The 17,118-nt window shown below is 47.9% G+C and overlaps 1 protein-coding gene across 6 annotated transcripts in view; it reads right to left on the bottom strand.

The window, feature by feature from the left end:
* Positions 1 to 14,395: 14,395 nt before the first annotated feature.
* The window catches only part of TLE3 (TLE family member 3, transcriptional corepressor), a 47,877-nt gene continuing 45,154 nt past the window's right edge, over positions 14,396 to 17,118 (bottom strand). For all 6 annotated transcript variants that reach the window (XM_024747504.1, XM_024747506.1, XM_024747505.1 and 3 more), the window contains one exon: positions 14,396 to 16,551. In XM_024747504.1, coding sequence (XP_024603272.1) covers positions 16,444 to 16,551 — 108 coding nt within the window. In that variant the 3' untranslated portion in view covers positions 14,396 to 16,443. The remainder of the gene's footprint in view (positions 16,552 to 17,118) is intronic.

The raw sequence follows: 17,118 nt of genomic DNA, 5'->3' as shown, positions 1-17,118 counted from the left end.
GGCCCAGGGGGCCTGCTGGCTGGGGTGGCGCCTGGCTCAGACAATGCGAACACACAGTCATTCATTATAACTCAATTACAGTGATTAAAGCTGGTGGCATGCAGAGGCGGGAGGGAGTGTTGCCAACAAAATTTACACTCCGTGTCATCAGCGAGAGATAACAGCAGCTGACGCGGCCGCTCGCCTCCCCCTGCCATCTGCTCGGCGCGGGGGCCGCCCGAGGGGCGAGGTGCTGCCCTCCGGAGGACCGCGCAGCGGCGGAGAGCTGCTGATTCGGGCTGCCCCCGGCCGAGCTGGGGCCGGGACAGGACAACGATCGCTGGGGAAGCTGCCCCTCCCTGCGGACAGGGCGGCCCAGAAACACGATATCTGGAACGGGGGTTTGGGGAGGCAATGGCGCCCGCTCTTCTGGGTTTGTGCCCACCGTTGCGGAGGGTGGGACAGGAAGATCTGGGTTTTGCCCCCATGCTCCAGATGAGGAAACTGAGGCACAGACCCATGAGAGACGTCGCACAGTAAGCCTAAACTCACACCTGTTCTAGCTCTCCTAGGGACGATGCAGAGAGGGAGGCTGGGAGGTTGGGGGCCACTCTGGACTGCGGGGACTTGGAGGGGCCAGGCGGAGGCCTGAGACCCAGAATGAGTCAGAATGAGTCAACGGTGGGGACAGGAGGGCCGATGGGGGCAACGTGGGGGACACCAGCCACAGGGCAGGGCTGCTGGGGGAGTGTGGTGGGGCGTGAGGTGGCCATCAGTCAGCAGGCAGCGGATCAGACACCCGTGGGCTCTGGGCAGGGTGACTCAGAGGGACTAGGGGGATGAGACAGGCAGAAGACCGTGGCCTGGGTCTGTGACACCATGAGGCAGAGGGACGGGGAGGACGCAGCTGCCTTTCAAGGGGCAGCAACGTCACCCCAGAACACCAGGCCTCCAGCTTTGTCAGCCACAGGGAATAGGAACCTGTCTATTGGACCAGCAGATGAGTTGGTCCCCTATCTGGAAAAGTCTCCATTCTGAGACCCTGTTGACTTGGGGTGGGGTGGGGGAAGGAGGTGCTTCGGGCTCCCTTCTCCTGGTTATTCTCTTACTTGTTTACCCTGAGCATTTTTCCAGCGGTGCCAGCCTCTAAGACCACAGTCACCATGGTAGCCTAATGCTACAGCTAGAACTCGTTTCCTAGTGCCCAAATCCCACCACAAGTCTCATTTGCTAAACTGCCAGCGGCCCCTTGGTTCCCCCAGGATACATCTGACCCCCCAGGTGTTCTCCTTTGAGCCCCATCTTTCCCCTTTGCCCCAGGGCCTTTGCACATGCTGGTCCACAGACTGAAGCTCTGCCCCTCCTCCTTTGGCCCTCCTCAACCCGCTTGTCCTTCAGAGCCCAGCTTAGGCATTTCCTCCTCTAGGAAGCCATCCCGACCTCAAGGCCAGCTGTGTGCCCCTCCTCTGGGCTCTCATACCTGCATGCTAGTCCCCTTGGAGCACCGACCGAAGAATACAGGGGTCATCTGGGGACAGGTCTGTTTCCCACCTTCAACCATGGTAGCAACCTGGGGGCAATGGCTAGGGCCTGTGCATCACTGAAGTCTCAGCGCTGACTGGACAGGTGTGTGAAGGTGGGTGGGTGGACCAGACAGAAGCCAACAAAATGGCTACCTCACGCAGACTGGCTCAGGAGAGCATGGAACCCAGCCCACAGGTCAGGGCAGAGATCAGTGTTAGAGTGAAGAGCGAGGGCGGGAAAGTGAAAGGATATGAACCACCCCCCTTCCCCAGCCTCTCCCACATCCACCAGGGTCCCTCATTCCATGCCTGACAAGCCCACTCTGTGCTACACCTTTGGCTCCCAGGCAGGTCAGACCAGGCAGGGCTGATGGCCTAGAGTGGGGCTCGGAGCTGCGGACTGCTGAGGCCTTCTCTCTCCTGCACATCCCACGTCAGGCCACCTAGACACTGGACTGTCAGCAACTGGGGACACTTGGAGACATGGTACAAGAGTGAGGTACAGGTAGGACCACACCACCTAGCCCGAGAAGCACAGTGCCTGGAATTCCCCAAGTAGAACCGAAAGAGGAAGCCGAGGAGAGGTGTTGAAGGCCGGGGACGAGGTGGGAGAGCCTGCAATGCAAAAGGCACTCAGAGTCAGGAAACCTGGGTTTTTGTTTCAGTCTTGACTCAGGGCTGCCTGAGGTTATGCATTCGTTCATTCTGCGAGCCGAGCTACGGACACAGTCCAATGCTAACGGTGGTCCTGCCTCCATGGAACTTCCATTCCAGGTCACTTGCGCTCTCTGGGTCTCAGTTTTCCCATCTGTCACGAGGGTAATGGCCTTGAACTGGTCTCCCAAAGTTGGTATGGGGGAGGCTTTTTTTAAGTAAGGTGAAGACTCATTGAAAATCATGGCCATCTATATCCAATCTCCTGGGATAAACCATAATGGAAAAGAATATTAAAAAGAATGCATCTATGTATATAACTGGCTCACTTTGCTGTGCTGCAGAAATTAGCACAACTTTGTAAATCAACTATACTTCAATTAAGAAAAAAAAGAAGAAGAAGAAAGAAAAAGAAAATCACCGCCCGCAGAGCAGGAAAGTTTTTCCCTTTCCAATTCTCAGTGATTCTGATTCGGTCAAGAAGCAAGCTCCATGTGGATGCTGAGGGGTCCTCAATGCTTCTCAGTCAGGAGGACTTGAGGCCTAGTTAGATTTGTTGACATTGCATTTACTAGTGTGAATTTTTTAAAAGATGAGTGATAACCCACTGAGGATAATGATATACAGTTTCCCTTTTAAATGCTTATATTTAAGCTTAAAAAGTGAAATTATTTAAAGAAAAACTATTAAGTAACTCGGAGGCTGGTGGGTTTTAGTAAACCAGGGCTCATATCAGCAGATGATAATTTACAAATGACCACAATTCCTTGATCCTTGGGTCCAGGGGCTGCTGCATCACCAGGGTAGCTCTGCTCCTGTTGGGGGCAGGGCTCAGAGGCCTGACAGCTGTAGCTCCTAGAACTGGGCCAGCAGGGTCAGAGGAGGGTACCACACCCTGATAAAAAGGTGATGGTGAGCCAGTCCGTAACGTCGGTCCTTGGGGCTTCCCAGGGACTAGGGAGTATGTCCCTAAACAAGCTTGAATACAAATTACTTTCATTGACAGACAAGCTGATCTACAGCCCACGCACAGCGCTTGGCATTAGTTTCCAAACAGTGCTCTGCAGAGAGGGGCGGCGTCTCTGTGCAGTGCTTTACAAAGTGACTCAGGCCTGGGGGCTCTCTCCCTTCTCCCTTCCTCCCTCACTCTTTGTGCCTGCCCTCCTACAGCCGCCCCAGGGGAGGGGTCCTCCTAGGAGTAGCCTCCAGCCCCAGCACAAGGGATCTGTAAAGCCTTTAGCCACCCAGGAGCAAAGTAGCTCAGCACTACAGAGGGGCAGGCAAATCAGGGACCAGTGTGTCTAAAAGGCCTTTCCTTCTCTCAACCCACGACTCCTATTCATCCTTAAATACCTAGGACAAATGTGATCTCCGTTGAAAAGCCTTCATGTATTCCTCCCCTTCTGACCCTCCTAAGAGTTGCATGAACCTTCTGACCCCCATAATATGCTGTCCATACCACTATTTATTAGTAACACTGTTTTGTTCTAATTGATCAAGTTTGTTTTCCCCACTGAGTACACTGCTTGAAGCATGGACCATTCATTTCTATACCCCATGTCCCTAGCTTCTGACACTGGGTACGGGTAGCATAGATATAGAGCATCTGTCTATATCTATCGAATCAGTGGGTGGGTGGAAGGGTGCATTGGCTTGGCTTAAAGTTATGAGCTAGTTTTCCGCTCACTCTACTTCTCTATTTAAGGAGAGGAAAATTTGTGTTGAAGGCATTGTTCTTTCAGGCATTCAGTAACTATTTACTAAGCACATATCATGTGACAGGTACTTCGTTAGGGGCCAGGAGTACAGAGTGAACCAAATTTGATCTGTGCTCTCAGGAAGTTCACAGGTTGGAGAGTGAGGCAAGCAGCAAATTGGGTAACAAGGGAAGGATTTCAACGTCATCATCACTTATATGTAAAACCACTCAGAATTGAATCAATTTTGAAAGGAAATCCAGATAGAAGATCAATGAGGTTAAGTAAAAACCTGCAACCCTGAATTTGAATTAGAAGTATCAGCAGATGTATAGCACAGGGAACTATATTCAATATCCTGTAATAACCTATAATGGAAAAGAATCTAAAAAAGAATATACATATATATATATATATATATATATATATATATATAGCTGAATCACTTTGCTGTACACTTGAAACTGGCACGACTTCAATAAAAAAGAGGTATCAGTAGACTTCATGATGTATTTTATCTTTAACAACTATATAAAAACACGTACCTCCTAGCTCTGCTACTGAAAGGATCTAAAAGCAATGACCAATCCATTAGCATCAAGCACCCCTAGCCCCCAGATTATGGCCCCTTAAATACTACTTCCCGCTAAAAGGAACTAGGGGTCCTTGGGGAAATGGCTGACTCCAGATTTAGGACAGAAAATGGACAAGATGAGAACATTGTCTCGTACCAGAAAGCAGTGAAGCTATCAGACTACCAGAGTCATATCAAAAAGACTCAGAAGGCATCTTCAAGAAGTTTCCTAAAATAGGATGATTTGAGAAGCAATAAGAATAACTCCACTTGACTGAAACATATCAAATATATATAAATCCACATGGTTAGAGTGATACTTTAAAAGAAGAAAATCTTTGAGGTTGCTAAGGAACTAACTTATTACTTTGAAAACTGAAAAATAAAGCAAATAAGTATTTATCGTGCATTGAAACTCTACCTCAAGATAACCAAATGGCTCATGAGGGGCACTTTCTCTTTATAGAAGTACCCAAGCAAATAGATGAAAAAGGAGGGATAGAATTTAAGTATCACCATCTTGCAGCCTCCTAATGAATTCATGCATCTAGACAGTGATCAACCATGACTGCTAACATTCAAAAGGAGAAACACATACATAGTTATGTGCTTCCGAATGGATCAATGAAATAGTCTTGCCTGCACCCACCGCCACCACCCCCCGGCCCCAAATCAAGCCAAGATCTCATCAAGCTCCAAGATATAACTAATTTAGCAATCAGCAAAATTCAGACTGTGAGAAGCTGTGAGGACAAATAATTTTGTTTCTTCAATAAATAAATGTGTGTGTATGTGTGTGTGTGTCAGAGAGAGAGAGGGAGACTGAGATATGAAGAAGGAACCTAAAAGACATTTATCAATTATAGTCGCTTTGTACTTTATTTGGAATCCTAATTCAAATATACACATTTTTTTAAAAAATCACGAGACAATTGAGGAAATTCAAATATGAAGTGGGTATTTTATGACTTTTAACATTGCTGTTAATTTTTGGGGTGGGTTACTAGTATTATGCTTCTATTTTTAAAATCGATTTCACTTTTTGGAGATATTGACATATTTACTAATTAAATGATGAGATGTCTGGGGTTTGCTGCATAATACTTCAGTGGTGGTAGCCAGGTGGAAATAGGAGGGGTGTAGATAAAACAAGGTTAACCCTGAGTTGACAACTGTTGAAACTGGATGGTGGGTACACGGAGATTCATGATACTGTTCTCTCTACTTTTGTTTGTTTCCTAATAAAAAGCTAAACAAATTTAATCCATGATGTCTATGCATGAGATTGTTGCCCATGAAATCTACAGAATCGTTAGAATCACAAAATATCTAGGCTGGAGAGGACCCAGGGATTGCTCACCCAGCCTTCAAGCATGACTCCATAGATAAGACCAGGACCTGGAGAGGTCTGGTGACATAGATAAGATGACATGGTGAGCTTTGTTCCTCTGCCACTGGGCATGTGCACCTGTCCCCCCCTTCCCCCCACCCCATGCCCAAAGCTCCCCTCTCAGTCACCAGAAATTATGATGATTCCTTAACAAGTCCTGATTTTTCTAGCTTTTCTTTATTTAACCTTCAATTATGAAATATTTCAACCATACAGAAGATAATATGATACTACTAAAGCTACCACACACATTTAGAAAATGTGAACATTTTAAGATTTTCTTCAGTTTTTTTAAAGCTAACAAAACGCGATAGGTAGAACTAACTGAACTCCCACGTTCTTCTCCCTTCCTCCTCACAGATACAATTATCCTGGTGGCATGCTGTGTTCTTTCCACTTGTGTTTTTATAGTTTGATGTGTATACTCAAATTTATAATTGTTTTGTGTGGATTTACATTTGACATAAATAGTATCGTATCGTATATTTCCTTTTGCAACTTGCTCTTTTCACACAACATTGTGTTTTTGAGGTTTATCCAAGTTGATACATGAAGATCTAGCTCATGCATTTTAAAGCCTCTATACAATTTCATTATACAAAAACGTATAGATTTTTCTTTATGTTTCCTCCAATAATGCATTATTGGTTATTGACAGTTATTTTTTGCTGCTTCAAACAATGGGGCAATGAAAAATGTCTGTATGTATCTCTTCGTGTGTTTGTGTAAGAGTTTCTCTAGTGTATATACTTGGAAGTAGAATTACCAGGTCATAGGGTTGTGTTGCTTCTACTTTACTGTTGCCAAACGCTCAACAAAGTGGGTGGGTGACCCAATCATGCTCCCACAAGCAGGGTTTGATGTCATTCCCCATCCTCCTGGGAGCTGCATGTTATTAAAGTCAAAAAGTTGCCAGTCCAACGGGAATGAGTTGTTCTGTTTTGCTTTTGTTTTTTGAATTTGCATTTTCCTGATGACTAGTGAGAATGGGGCATTTTCACCTGTTTCCTGACCATTTGTGCTTCCTCTCCCGTGAACCACCTGTTTCTGCATTCTGCCCATTTTTCTGTGTTGTTTACTTCCACGTACTGACTTGGAAGAGTTCATTACATATTCCAGATACCACTTCTGCGTCCATTATAGGTGATGCATTTATTTTTTTCATGCTTTTTTATGGCATCTCTCATCGTACAGGTGTTTTAAATTTTAATGTAGTCAAATTGACCTCTTTTATTTTTTTCATTTTAGCTCTCCCTTTCTGGGTCTTGTTCAATGATCCTTTCCCTACTCAAAGTCCTAAGGTTGTTCCCTAATATTTTATCCTAAAAGTTTAAGGATTTTAATCCTGCTGGAATTTATTTTTGTATGTTGTGTGAGGTAGAGATCCGTTTTCCCCTCCATAAAGATGGTCTATTGCTCCAGAACTATTGCTAATAATGCTTTTCTTCAATGATACATGATGGCACCTAGGTCATAGCCAGAGTTCATCTCTATGGAGATTTATTTATTCACTCTGTTTTGTTCCACTGGTCCACTTGTCTATACATGCACCAAGAGCACGCTTTCCTGCTGACTGTGGCTTTACAATAAGTCTTGATATCTGGAGGACCAGTTCTCCTTTCTTACTCCTCTTCAAAATTATATTTGCTATTATCGGTACTTTACTCTTCAGATAAATGTGAGTATTAGCTTTTAAAATTACATAGAAAGAAAGCATCCTTTTTGGGTTCTGTTTAACATTGCATTACTGTATAGATTGCTGGGAAAGACAGCTTTTAAAATGAAACCGAATTTTCTCCTCCGTGAATATGGTATAGCTTAATGAGACAGGCTGGGACCTGGGCCCCTTCGCTACAAGTGCTGCAGTGCTCGCACCTGGACACACCTCTCCTCAAGCAACAAAATACAAAGAAACTGTACGGGACTAAAAATAACTGTGTGCATGGTGCATTTGGGGCAAATTCTGGACCCAAATGATACAAAGAGACCAAAAAAAACTTTTTTTTTTTGCGGTACGCGGGCCTCTCACTGTTGTGGCCTCTCCCGTTGCGGAGCACAGGCTCCAGGCGCGCAGGCTCAGCGGCCATGGCTCACGGGCGCAGCCGCTCCGCGGCATGTGGGATCCTCCCGGACCGGGGCACGAACCTGCGTCCCCTGCATCGGCAGGCGGACTCCCAACCACTGCGCCACCAGGGAAGCCCCCAACTGCCAGTTTTGAAGAGCCTGGAGCAACAACAGGGCGTAGGGAGCAAAAGCAAGATACTGCGCATGCCCCCTCCACACACCACCACCTAAGCGGTGGGCAAAACACCTAAGCCGCCCCTCTGACCCGACCCCTGGACACACCCCTACCCTCACCCCATATAAGAAGCAAGGTTGCCCACCCGCCTTGGGGAGCGAACGGGCACGGGAAACTGTTGTTTGTTCTCTTTGTCCCCTGCTGCAGCAGGCGGGGCCCCGATAAAGCCTTGCCGGAATCTCTTGTCTGGCCTCTAGTCAATTTCTATTGATTGGGGAAGGCCAAGAATCCTGGTCGGTAACATTGTGATCTGCATATACGTCTTTTTTTTTGTGGGGCGGCTGCATTGGGTCTTAGTTGCGGCATGCGGGATCTTCACTGAGGCATGTGGGATCTTTCGTCGTGCCACACGGGCTTTCTCTAGTTGTGGCTCTCGGGCTCCAGAGCGCGTGGCCTCTGTAGTTTGCAGCACGTGGGCTCAGTAGTTGTGGCGTGAGGGCTTAGCTGCCCCGCGGCACGTGGGATCTTAGTTCCCCGAACAGGGATCAAACCCGTTATTTTGGGCTGCATTGCAAGGCGGATTTTTACCACTGGACCATCAGGGAAGTCCCTGGCATAAGTCTTTTTAAAAATTATTTCCTTCTATAACATTTAATATTTTTCTTCATAAAAGTCTTATGTAGCTTTACTTAGATTTATTCATAGGTCATTTTTGTTGCTATTGTAAATGGGTTTTCTTTCTTTAAATTACATTTTGTAATTGATTACTACTTATGAATAGGAATGCTATTGATTAATATTGATTTCAGATCTAGCAACTTGATTAAACTCTATTGTTTTAATTGTATATTTTCTAAGTATGTAGTCATATTATTTGCAAATAATCCTGATGTTCTTTCATTTCAATCATCACATTTGTTATTTTTTATTTTATTTTGTCCTATTGCATTGGCTAGAGCCTTCAGTACTGTGCTGAACAGAAGCAATAATAATGAGCATTTTTGTTTTGTTGCTGACTTTGAAATTATGCTTCTAAAACTTAACCTTTATCTATTATTGGGTTGCTGCTGGTCTGATTCAGCTATCCGTTGCCAGATGAAAGATATTTTCTTTTATGCCTACTTTGGGTACTTTAAGGAAAGTCATGAATGGGTGTTGAATTTTACAAAATGCCTTACCTGTTTCTTTTGATTGATAAAACTAAGACTTCCAGCTGTGCTGAAAAATAAGCTGTGTTCTTCAATAATTGGTTGTAGGGTTGGTTCTATGTCTCAATTATGTTGTTCAGAACTTCTGTATCCTTATCAACTTCTCTCAGCTTGATCTACCAATTTCTGTTAGTGGATATGTTAAAATCTCCCATTCCTCCTTATGAAATTCTGTCCATTTTTGATTTATGTAGTTTTTATGTAGTTTTCTTAGCTTGGGAGCTCCCACTCTACATTCAAAGTTTTTTATCTATGACATTAAAGGATTCCCCTTTCTTTCAAGGTAGGCTGTCAAAATAATTGTTTTACTTTTTTTTTTTTTTTTTTTTTTTTTGGCTGTGCTGCGTGGCATGCAGGATCTTACTTCCCCAACCAGGGACTGAACCCAGGCCCTGGCAGTGAAAGCACCGAGTGCTAACCACTGGACTGCCAGGGAATTCCCTGTTTTACTTTAATTTTACCCAACATGTCTGTCCACACGGCTAAAGGGAACCCTAATTAGCTTGCTGTTAGATTTGCCAGGATTGGACATGCCAGATGTGCTTTGTTCAAGTCTGGTCACCTATTGTCAGCAAACACTTGCATCTGTGATATTCACAAGAGACAAGACCACAGCGCCTTCTCACTCTCGCTTCTGGTCTCAGCAGAGCGGGAGCCCCCAAGGGCCCGCTTCTGAGCCATCAGCCCTGCCCTGTCTGATCTGCCTGGGAGGGGGGCTTCAGAGTCAGGGTCACGGTGAGCACACTGTGGAGTTTTCTGGGCATTGACGGATGTGCCCTAATAGATGTGAGGAAGGCCTAAGCTGGGCAGTGGACACTTCCGTCCTCCTCTTTTACCTTCCTATGGTCTTCATCCTGAGATTGCTGATCTCCTCTTCTATCTGTGAGATCAGTTCTTTCCAAGCTTCTGAGCCAATCCTAATGATGCAGCTGGTCCACCACCCACCCACTCATTCATCCATCTACTCATTCATTTATCCAGCCAGCCAGCCAGCAGCAATATCGTACAAACACTACAAACTGTGTGATCTTGGAACTTCAGTTACATCATCTATAAAATGCATATAATAATAGCACTGACTTCATAGGACACTTACGAGTTTAGAATTAGACAATGCTTATGAAGCACTGGCAGACACATACTAAGTACTCTATTAATAATAGCTATGATCTTCATCACACACTCACTGATTCATTCAACTAACATTTCCCGATCACGTACTGCGTATTAAGTACCAGAGATACGAGGCACAGTCCCTGCTCTCGGAGCTCACTGCCTGGTGGGAGGGCCAGGTGGACATCAGGAGAGAGGATGCTATTATTAAACTAAAAGCCACAATACACCATGCATAGAATGTGCCACAGAGAGCTGGCAGAGCTTGCTCCAACAGCACAAAGGAGACACAGCCAGTTTAGACTAGAGGAGCTGAGGCTCAGGGAAGGGCTTCCTGGAAGAAGTGAAACTGAAACTCAGTCCTAAAGGATGAGCAGTGGTTGGAAGAAGGATGTAGGGCATTCCTGGCTGGAAGAGAAACACATACGAAACCTAAAATCAGAGCGTGGCTTCTCGGGGCCTTGGAGGCATGCGTGACTAGTGTGTAAGGTCAAACGGGAGAAAAGGTGAGACATGGCTCTAGAGATGCATGGCTGGGCCTGAGGACAAGTTAAAAGTTCAGACACTGTGCTTGCCCAGGGCCACTGAGGGGCTCCGAACAGGGGAGTGGCGAGGACAGATGTGCAGTTTATAAAGGTCCCGCGTGAGTACATCAGCCGGGTAAGGGACCCAGATCACGTCCAGTGATCCAGTGCACAGAACCCCAAGTCTTTGGATGTTAATTGAGGTGGGGACCTAGAGCCTGGGACCCATCACGGGCAGTCTTGAACTGCAGCTCACCCCCTTTATTTCCTCCTCGTCCCCCTGGCCCTCCTGGCTCAGGCCCGAACTCTGGCCTCTGCAGCTCCCTCCTCCTGAGTGAGCTAGAGCAAGGCAGTGGGGCGGGGGAGGGGCACGGGGAAGGATATGCCCTTACCCCAGGCCTTAGCACATGCTGTTCCTTCTGCCTGGGACACTCTCCTCCCCACCTCCCTCGGGCATGGTACCTCTGCATTCTTCAAGCCTCAGTTCAGCTCACTCCTTCCAAGAACCCCTTTGCTCTGACCCCACGCCCTGGGTAATGTCTCAGCTACATGAAGTGACATCTTTTGGTTTGTGCCTTCGCGTAGCTCATGGGGCGGCAGTTGTCAGTTTATGTGACGGTTCCTGCCAGCTGGCTGAGAGCTCTGTGGGGAGGGCAGGCATCCCAGCACCCAGAACCATGCCTGGTACACGTTAGGTCCTCACTATAGAAATGTTGGTTGGATGGATGGGTGGACAGAAGGATGGCTGAAGAAATGAGTAGATGAGTGAGTGGGTTGGGTGATGGATGGATGGAAGCATGGGCAAGATGGGTGGGTGAGTTCTAGAGTGTTCTCAAGGCAGGATGACTCGACTCTCATGACTACTGTGGGCCATCTCCCTTCCATGAGGAATTTCCTCACCAGTCCTCTTGAAGAGGCAGGAGGCGTCATCCCCTGGATACTAATCCTTCAAACAGTATCATTCAGTCCTGCCCACCGGGCAGCTCCTTCACTAAGGGTGGGTTACTGAGTTTAGGGGAGCGGGAGGTATGAGTCACAATCTCAGCTCAGGCTGTGTCTCATGGTGGGTTACTTACCCTTTCTGGGCCTTAACTGTCCCATCTATCAAACCAAGGTCTCAGGATAGATGTCTCTTCAAATACAGAAGGCCCAATTTTGGTGTAACGTTTAAAAATACCTCATGAGTACGGTACATTTTATAGAGCACATTTTCTACTGTTGTCATAAAAAAATCAAATGATGCCTAACCGTGTAAATAAAAAAAGGTTCATCGGGTTTGTTTGCTATACTTTATGTTAAAAATAGCTCATTCTCAAACAGTGTTCTTGAAAAAACATTTACACTCCAGCATCACGGGAGAGTCCGCGGGCAGTTCATAACATTTAAGAGTCTTGCCAATAACACTTCCAGCTCCAGCATCCAGACCTCTGTATCTGTTCTTTCCCGTAGACCCTGTAAGTTAGGACAGTCACTGCCCCTGCTTGGTCTGGCCTGGACCCTTGTACATAACCTGATGTGACCTAAAACCGTGAAAGCTGGCTTCTGACGACCACGCCCTCTTCATGCATTTCAAACAGATCTCTCTGCTCTGAGCAAAGGCAGCACAACGGAGCTGAAGAACTGCAGAAACCAGTCCCTTCTCTGGGCTTCAGTGGTGAGCACTGTGACAGCCCACTTGCCCTGAGAAACGGGATAATCTCAAGCCAGTGAAGGCTCATTCTTTATTCACTAGTTACAACCCGGAGCCTATGAAGTCCTGGGCGCTGCCCTCCAGGGAAACTAGTCTAGCTGTGCAAACAGGTGTGTGAAATGCTGCAATTAGTAGGAGCCTGGATTTTTGCAGCAATAGTTAGGGGGTGACTTTGAAAAGGACTAAATAAATGATATCAAGGCTTTCTACCATCCTGCGGAGGGGGAGGTGTGGGCAAGCTCGGGGGATTAAGGATGAAGTCAGATTGTTTATAATACTTGGGTCTCTCCCCAAAGCCTCCAAGAGGCCTCACAAACCTGAGAGTGCGGAGGAATCACCTGCAGAGCAGTGAAAGGGGGAGCTGAGGTTCTGCGAGGTGGGAAGCGTGGGAATGGGAGGGCAGCGGTGGGTGGGGGAGAGAGGAGGAGAGGAAGCAGGCGGAGTGTGAGGCTCGGCGTAGAGAGGCTTGGTGAGCTCCTTTCGGGACAGTGGCCGTGATGACAGGAAGGGGTCAAGGCACCAGCAGCCAGGGCCCAAGTGTGTCCCCAACCACACTTTCACAGGTCAAATGTCTCTCCCCACCCTCGACTGTGAGCTTCTAGCGCTCGGCCTGAAACTTGGTCATCTCTCCATCCTCGACTGTGCCCAGGAAATCTTGGGAGGACAGCCTTTCTGAGGTAGGTCGCCTCCCCATCTCAGAAATGGACCTGACATCGGCCTTCACTCCCAGCAGCACAAGACTGGAGGTAAGCATTATGAGAGGTGTTTTCCTCTTCTACCTGCTGGGGCATGCAAGCCTCAACTCCAACCCTATCTCGGCACCGACGGGCAACCCACTGGCAAACACAGAATTTTCTGGCCAGGGCCTGCCACCTGGCCCCTCTGGCCCTCTGCTGTGACGATAAGACCTGGACAAACAAGGACTGTGGTTCAAAGGGGCGATGCTTTCACTCAAGTTTGTGCAACCAGTACAAGACAGAGCTGTCAGCCAAACTGTAGCCCCAGATGGGCATTCTTGCTACCTGCTGGAAGCTTCTCCGCTGTAAGCCTGAGAGGACAACCGGCTCCAGATAAATGACCCCTGTGTGTGCAGTCCAGCTATCCTTTCTTAGGCTGAGAATAGACTGCTTTATCCTGATCGTCACTCCTTTTTTCAAATGTTCAACTCCCTTTCTTGTATGAAGTAACAGTAGGCAATCGTTTGTGCTGATTTACAATGACTGACAAAATACGGAGCTGGAAACCACGTTAGTCCCTAGTTCTAGAGAGATTTTGCCCATGGCTGCATGACAGCCAAGAGCCTGGGAACCATCCCGGGCCAGCCCTGCCTCCCTGAGGGCACTGCCCTGCATTTCCTATCCTGCCCCTTCCGTAAATAAATCCCTCTTCCTTCAGAAATGCACCCTTAGTGAATTAGAGAGCAGGGTCAGCCCACAACCATCTGAATTTAAGCTTAAAAAAGACGGTGGAGGTTTTCAGGGTCCTGATGTGACGTCACAGACACTTTGCAACTTCACTGGAAGTTCATCACACTTCATTTTTTTCCCAAAAAGTTTTGCAGTGACAGCTGCATAGGACTTCGGTGTTACCTGTGGGCTTCCCCTCAGGGGAAGTTAAGCACTCCCCTTAACTGTCCTGTGCGATCACTTTTTAGGGGCAGGGGCAGCATGGCAGTGCTTTGAAGAGAGAAGAGCTCACGTTTATGGATGACAAAGGAAGCTGCCCAGGATCCAGGACATGGGGGTGACAGCGCCCCGCTCTCTTCTTGGGGGCGGGGGAGGCAATTAAAACGCAACAATCAAACCAACCTTTAAATAGTAACTTTTAAAAATATAAAAACAGCTCATTACAATGACTTTTCATTTTCTCTTTTCTTCAGGAATCAACTTGTCTTCCACCCTCCCTTGTGGGAAGAACCTTAACAAGAGGTGGCAGCTGAGCAGATTCTGAGACCCAGAGAGAGGAGGGAGAGAGGGAGGGAGAAAGAGAGAGACAGAGAGAGAGAGAGAGAGAGAGAGAGAGAGAGAGACAGACAGACTGGATACGTCTCCCCAGCCTTAGAAAGGGAACGCACCTTGCGTCTCTGCAGCCTCCCATGCCAGGTTGGGGGAGGGGCTCACCCAGGAACAAGAGTGGGAGGGGGTAGGGGCGTGGTTCACCAGAGCCCCTCCTTCCTTCTCACCAGACAGAATCACACATTATAAAATAATCCATAAAAATGCAGTATAAAAATTATCTTCCATATGCTACATCCATGGAGAGCCCACCACCAGGACTCACGACGCCCTTTAGCTTTTCCTTAGAAGAAGAAAAAATAAGACCAAAAGGAAAAAAGGAAAAAAAAAAAAAAACCCCAAAGACCAAAAACCCACCAAAATCCTAACACCTCAGAACATTTTGGTACCAAAAAGTGGCACCTGCAGGAGACGATATTCTAGCTGTAAGCTGTCTGGGCTCCTAAGAGAGACGGGAAGCTACAAGAAGTCAGCCCAGTGCGCCCCCAGCCCAACCCCAAGTCCCCTCTCCCCAGGCAGGGGGGAGATAAACCTCAGACTCACAGCTCTGCAGGTTAAATACACACTTTCCCTCTAAAGAGAGAGGAGGAGGTCAGAGGCAGGAAAGGGGAGAGAAGGCATTTTACGAAAGGACATCACTTCTAATTCCTTTTATTCAAATTAAAAAAAAAAAAAAAAAAAAGCACCCACATCAGTTGCTATTTTTTCTCTGGTAGCTCCCTGAGCTGAGTCGCTATGCTTTCCTCTAACTTCGTATCCTTTTTAGGTTGTGTCCGAAGATTAAGAAGGGCCGGAGACAGAGTGGCTTTGAACTTCCATTTCTCACCACGATAACCAAATGTGCACCAAAGAGAGATGGAGGGAGGGAGAGAGAAAGGGGGAGGGATAGAGAGAGAGAGAGAGAGACAGACAGACAGACAGACAGACAGACAGACAGTGGGTCAGACACCTGAAAGGGGAGCATGGAGCTCAGGAGACTACAGAAAAACCCACCATTTCTGCTGCCGTCAGCCCGGGCTGGCACCCATCTCAAGCTCTGTCAATCCGTCAGTCTATCTGGAGCTTGGTCCTGACACGCCTCAATCGATTCCCAGGTCCACATGGAGATACACTTGTCCAGGGGGGTACCTGATAGCCAACCTGGCTGCCAGCCGTAGTGCCTCTCCTCCACCCCAGGAGTTTTCTCCCCGTTCTACTCCCTCTCCATTCTGCACCCCGCTCCCTGCCTCCCCTTCCCAGATGGGAACTTTTGTTGTTTTTTTTTTTTTAAAAAAAAAAAAAAGAAAGAAAAAAGCCACCACCACGAGTGGATTACAAATACAGCAGGCGAAATACACGGCTGGCGTTGCCGGTGGGAAGGGGCCTCCTCCCCCCGCTGACCAGTCCGAGATAGGAGTCTGTTATTTACACTTTTCACAAACCTTGTGCGCTGCACAGTCAGGGACGTGAAACCCCCCCCTCCCCTGGCACAAACGTGTGGTCCACGCTCCAGTGTCCCCGAGCCAGGGCAGGGGAACACATCAAAAACAAGAGGGGAAGGAAAGATTCATGAGGGCGTCTGTGGGGAGCCGGAGCCACGAGCCCCCGAATAAATCTATGTGTAGCATCTGCCAGGATCGTTAAGGGGAGGAGAGGAGAAATCCATCAGAGTCCGTGAGTCCCATCAATCCACGCCTGGGAGTCCCGACTGTGACGGGGGCACCTTCTCAGCCGCCGGAGCACAGCGCTGGCCCGCTCGCCACCCATCCTCCACGTCCACGGAGCCCCTCGCCGGGGTCTCCCCGGCACAGCTGAGTCTGTCTCTCCCGGAGTTTGACAGCCCTGTTACAGTCCTTGTTTAGTAGATGACCTCATAAACCGTGGCCTTCTTGTCACCAGAGCCTGTTACAATATACTTGTCATCCGCCGAAATGTCACAACTCAAGACAGACGAGGATTCCTTAGACTGGAGGAGGAGAGGCAAGAGAGGGCGGCGAGAGAAAGGACAGAAATTCACTTTGTGGGTACTGGACGCCCCTTCAGTGCTCTCTGAATTCAACCGCCCTCTGCCCGCCCCGGAGCCCACACTGCAAGGCCTTCAAACACAGCCCTTCCCGTGAGAGGGGCCCCTTCCACCTGCCTCCCCACAAGGAAAAGCTCGTTAACAGGGCCCAACGTGATCTTTACAGTCTCTGAGGAGCAAAACAGAACACGTGAGCCTCCTGAGTTTACAAACAGGAAGAAGCTTGTCTGAGCTGGGAGCAGGTGTCAACAGGCCAGACCCTTAGCCTGGTGAGCTAAGAAAAAGGATTTGCACCTGAGTTTTGAAGCATCCAGTGTAACTGGAGGCTTGAAAGTTACGTGCGTGACACGCTAGATGCCAGACTTCTAGCCTGAATCCAGAAAGTGGCTTGTTGGCTCCGAGAGTGGGTGTGACTGTGTGTGTGTGTGTGGGGGGGGGGCATGTCTCTGTATGTGTGCGCGTCTGTGTGACCAAGTGAGAGGGCGCAGCATCAGGCCCCAGGTCTTGAAA

This window comes from Neophocaena asiaeorientalis, unplaced genomic scaffold (assembly GCF_003031525.2).
Source record: "Neophocaena asiaeorientalis asiaeorientalis breed wild unplaced genomic scaffold, Neophocaena_asiaeorientalis_V1.1 scaffold591, whole genome shotgun sequence".
Lineage (NCBI taxonomy): Eukaryota > Metazoa > Chordata > Mammalia > Artiodactyla > Phocoenidae > Neophocaena > Neophocaena asiaeorientalis.
The sequence above is the reverse complement of the archived record's forward strand: the minus strand, read 5'-3'. Positions and strand labels throughout refer to the sequence as shown.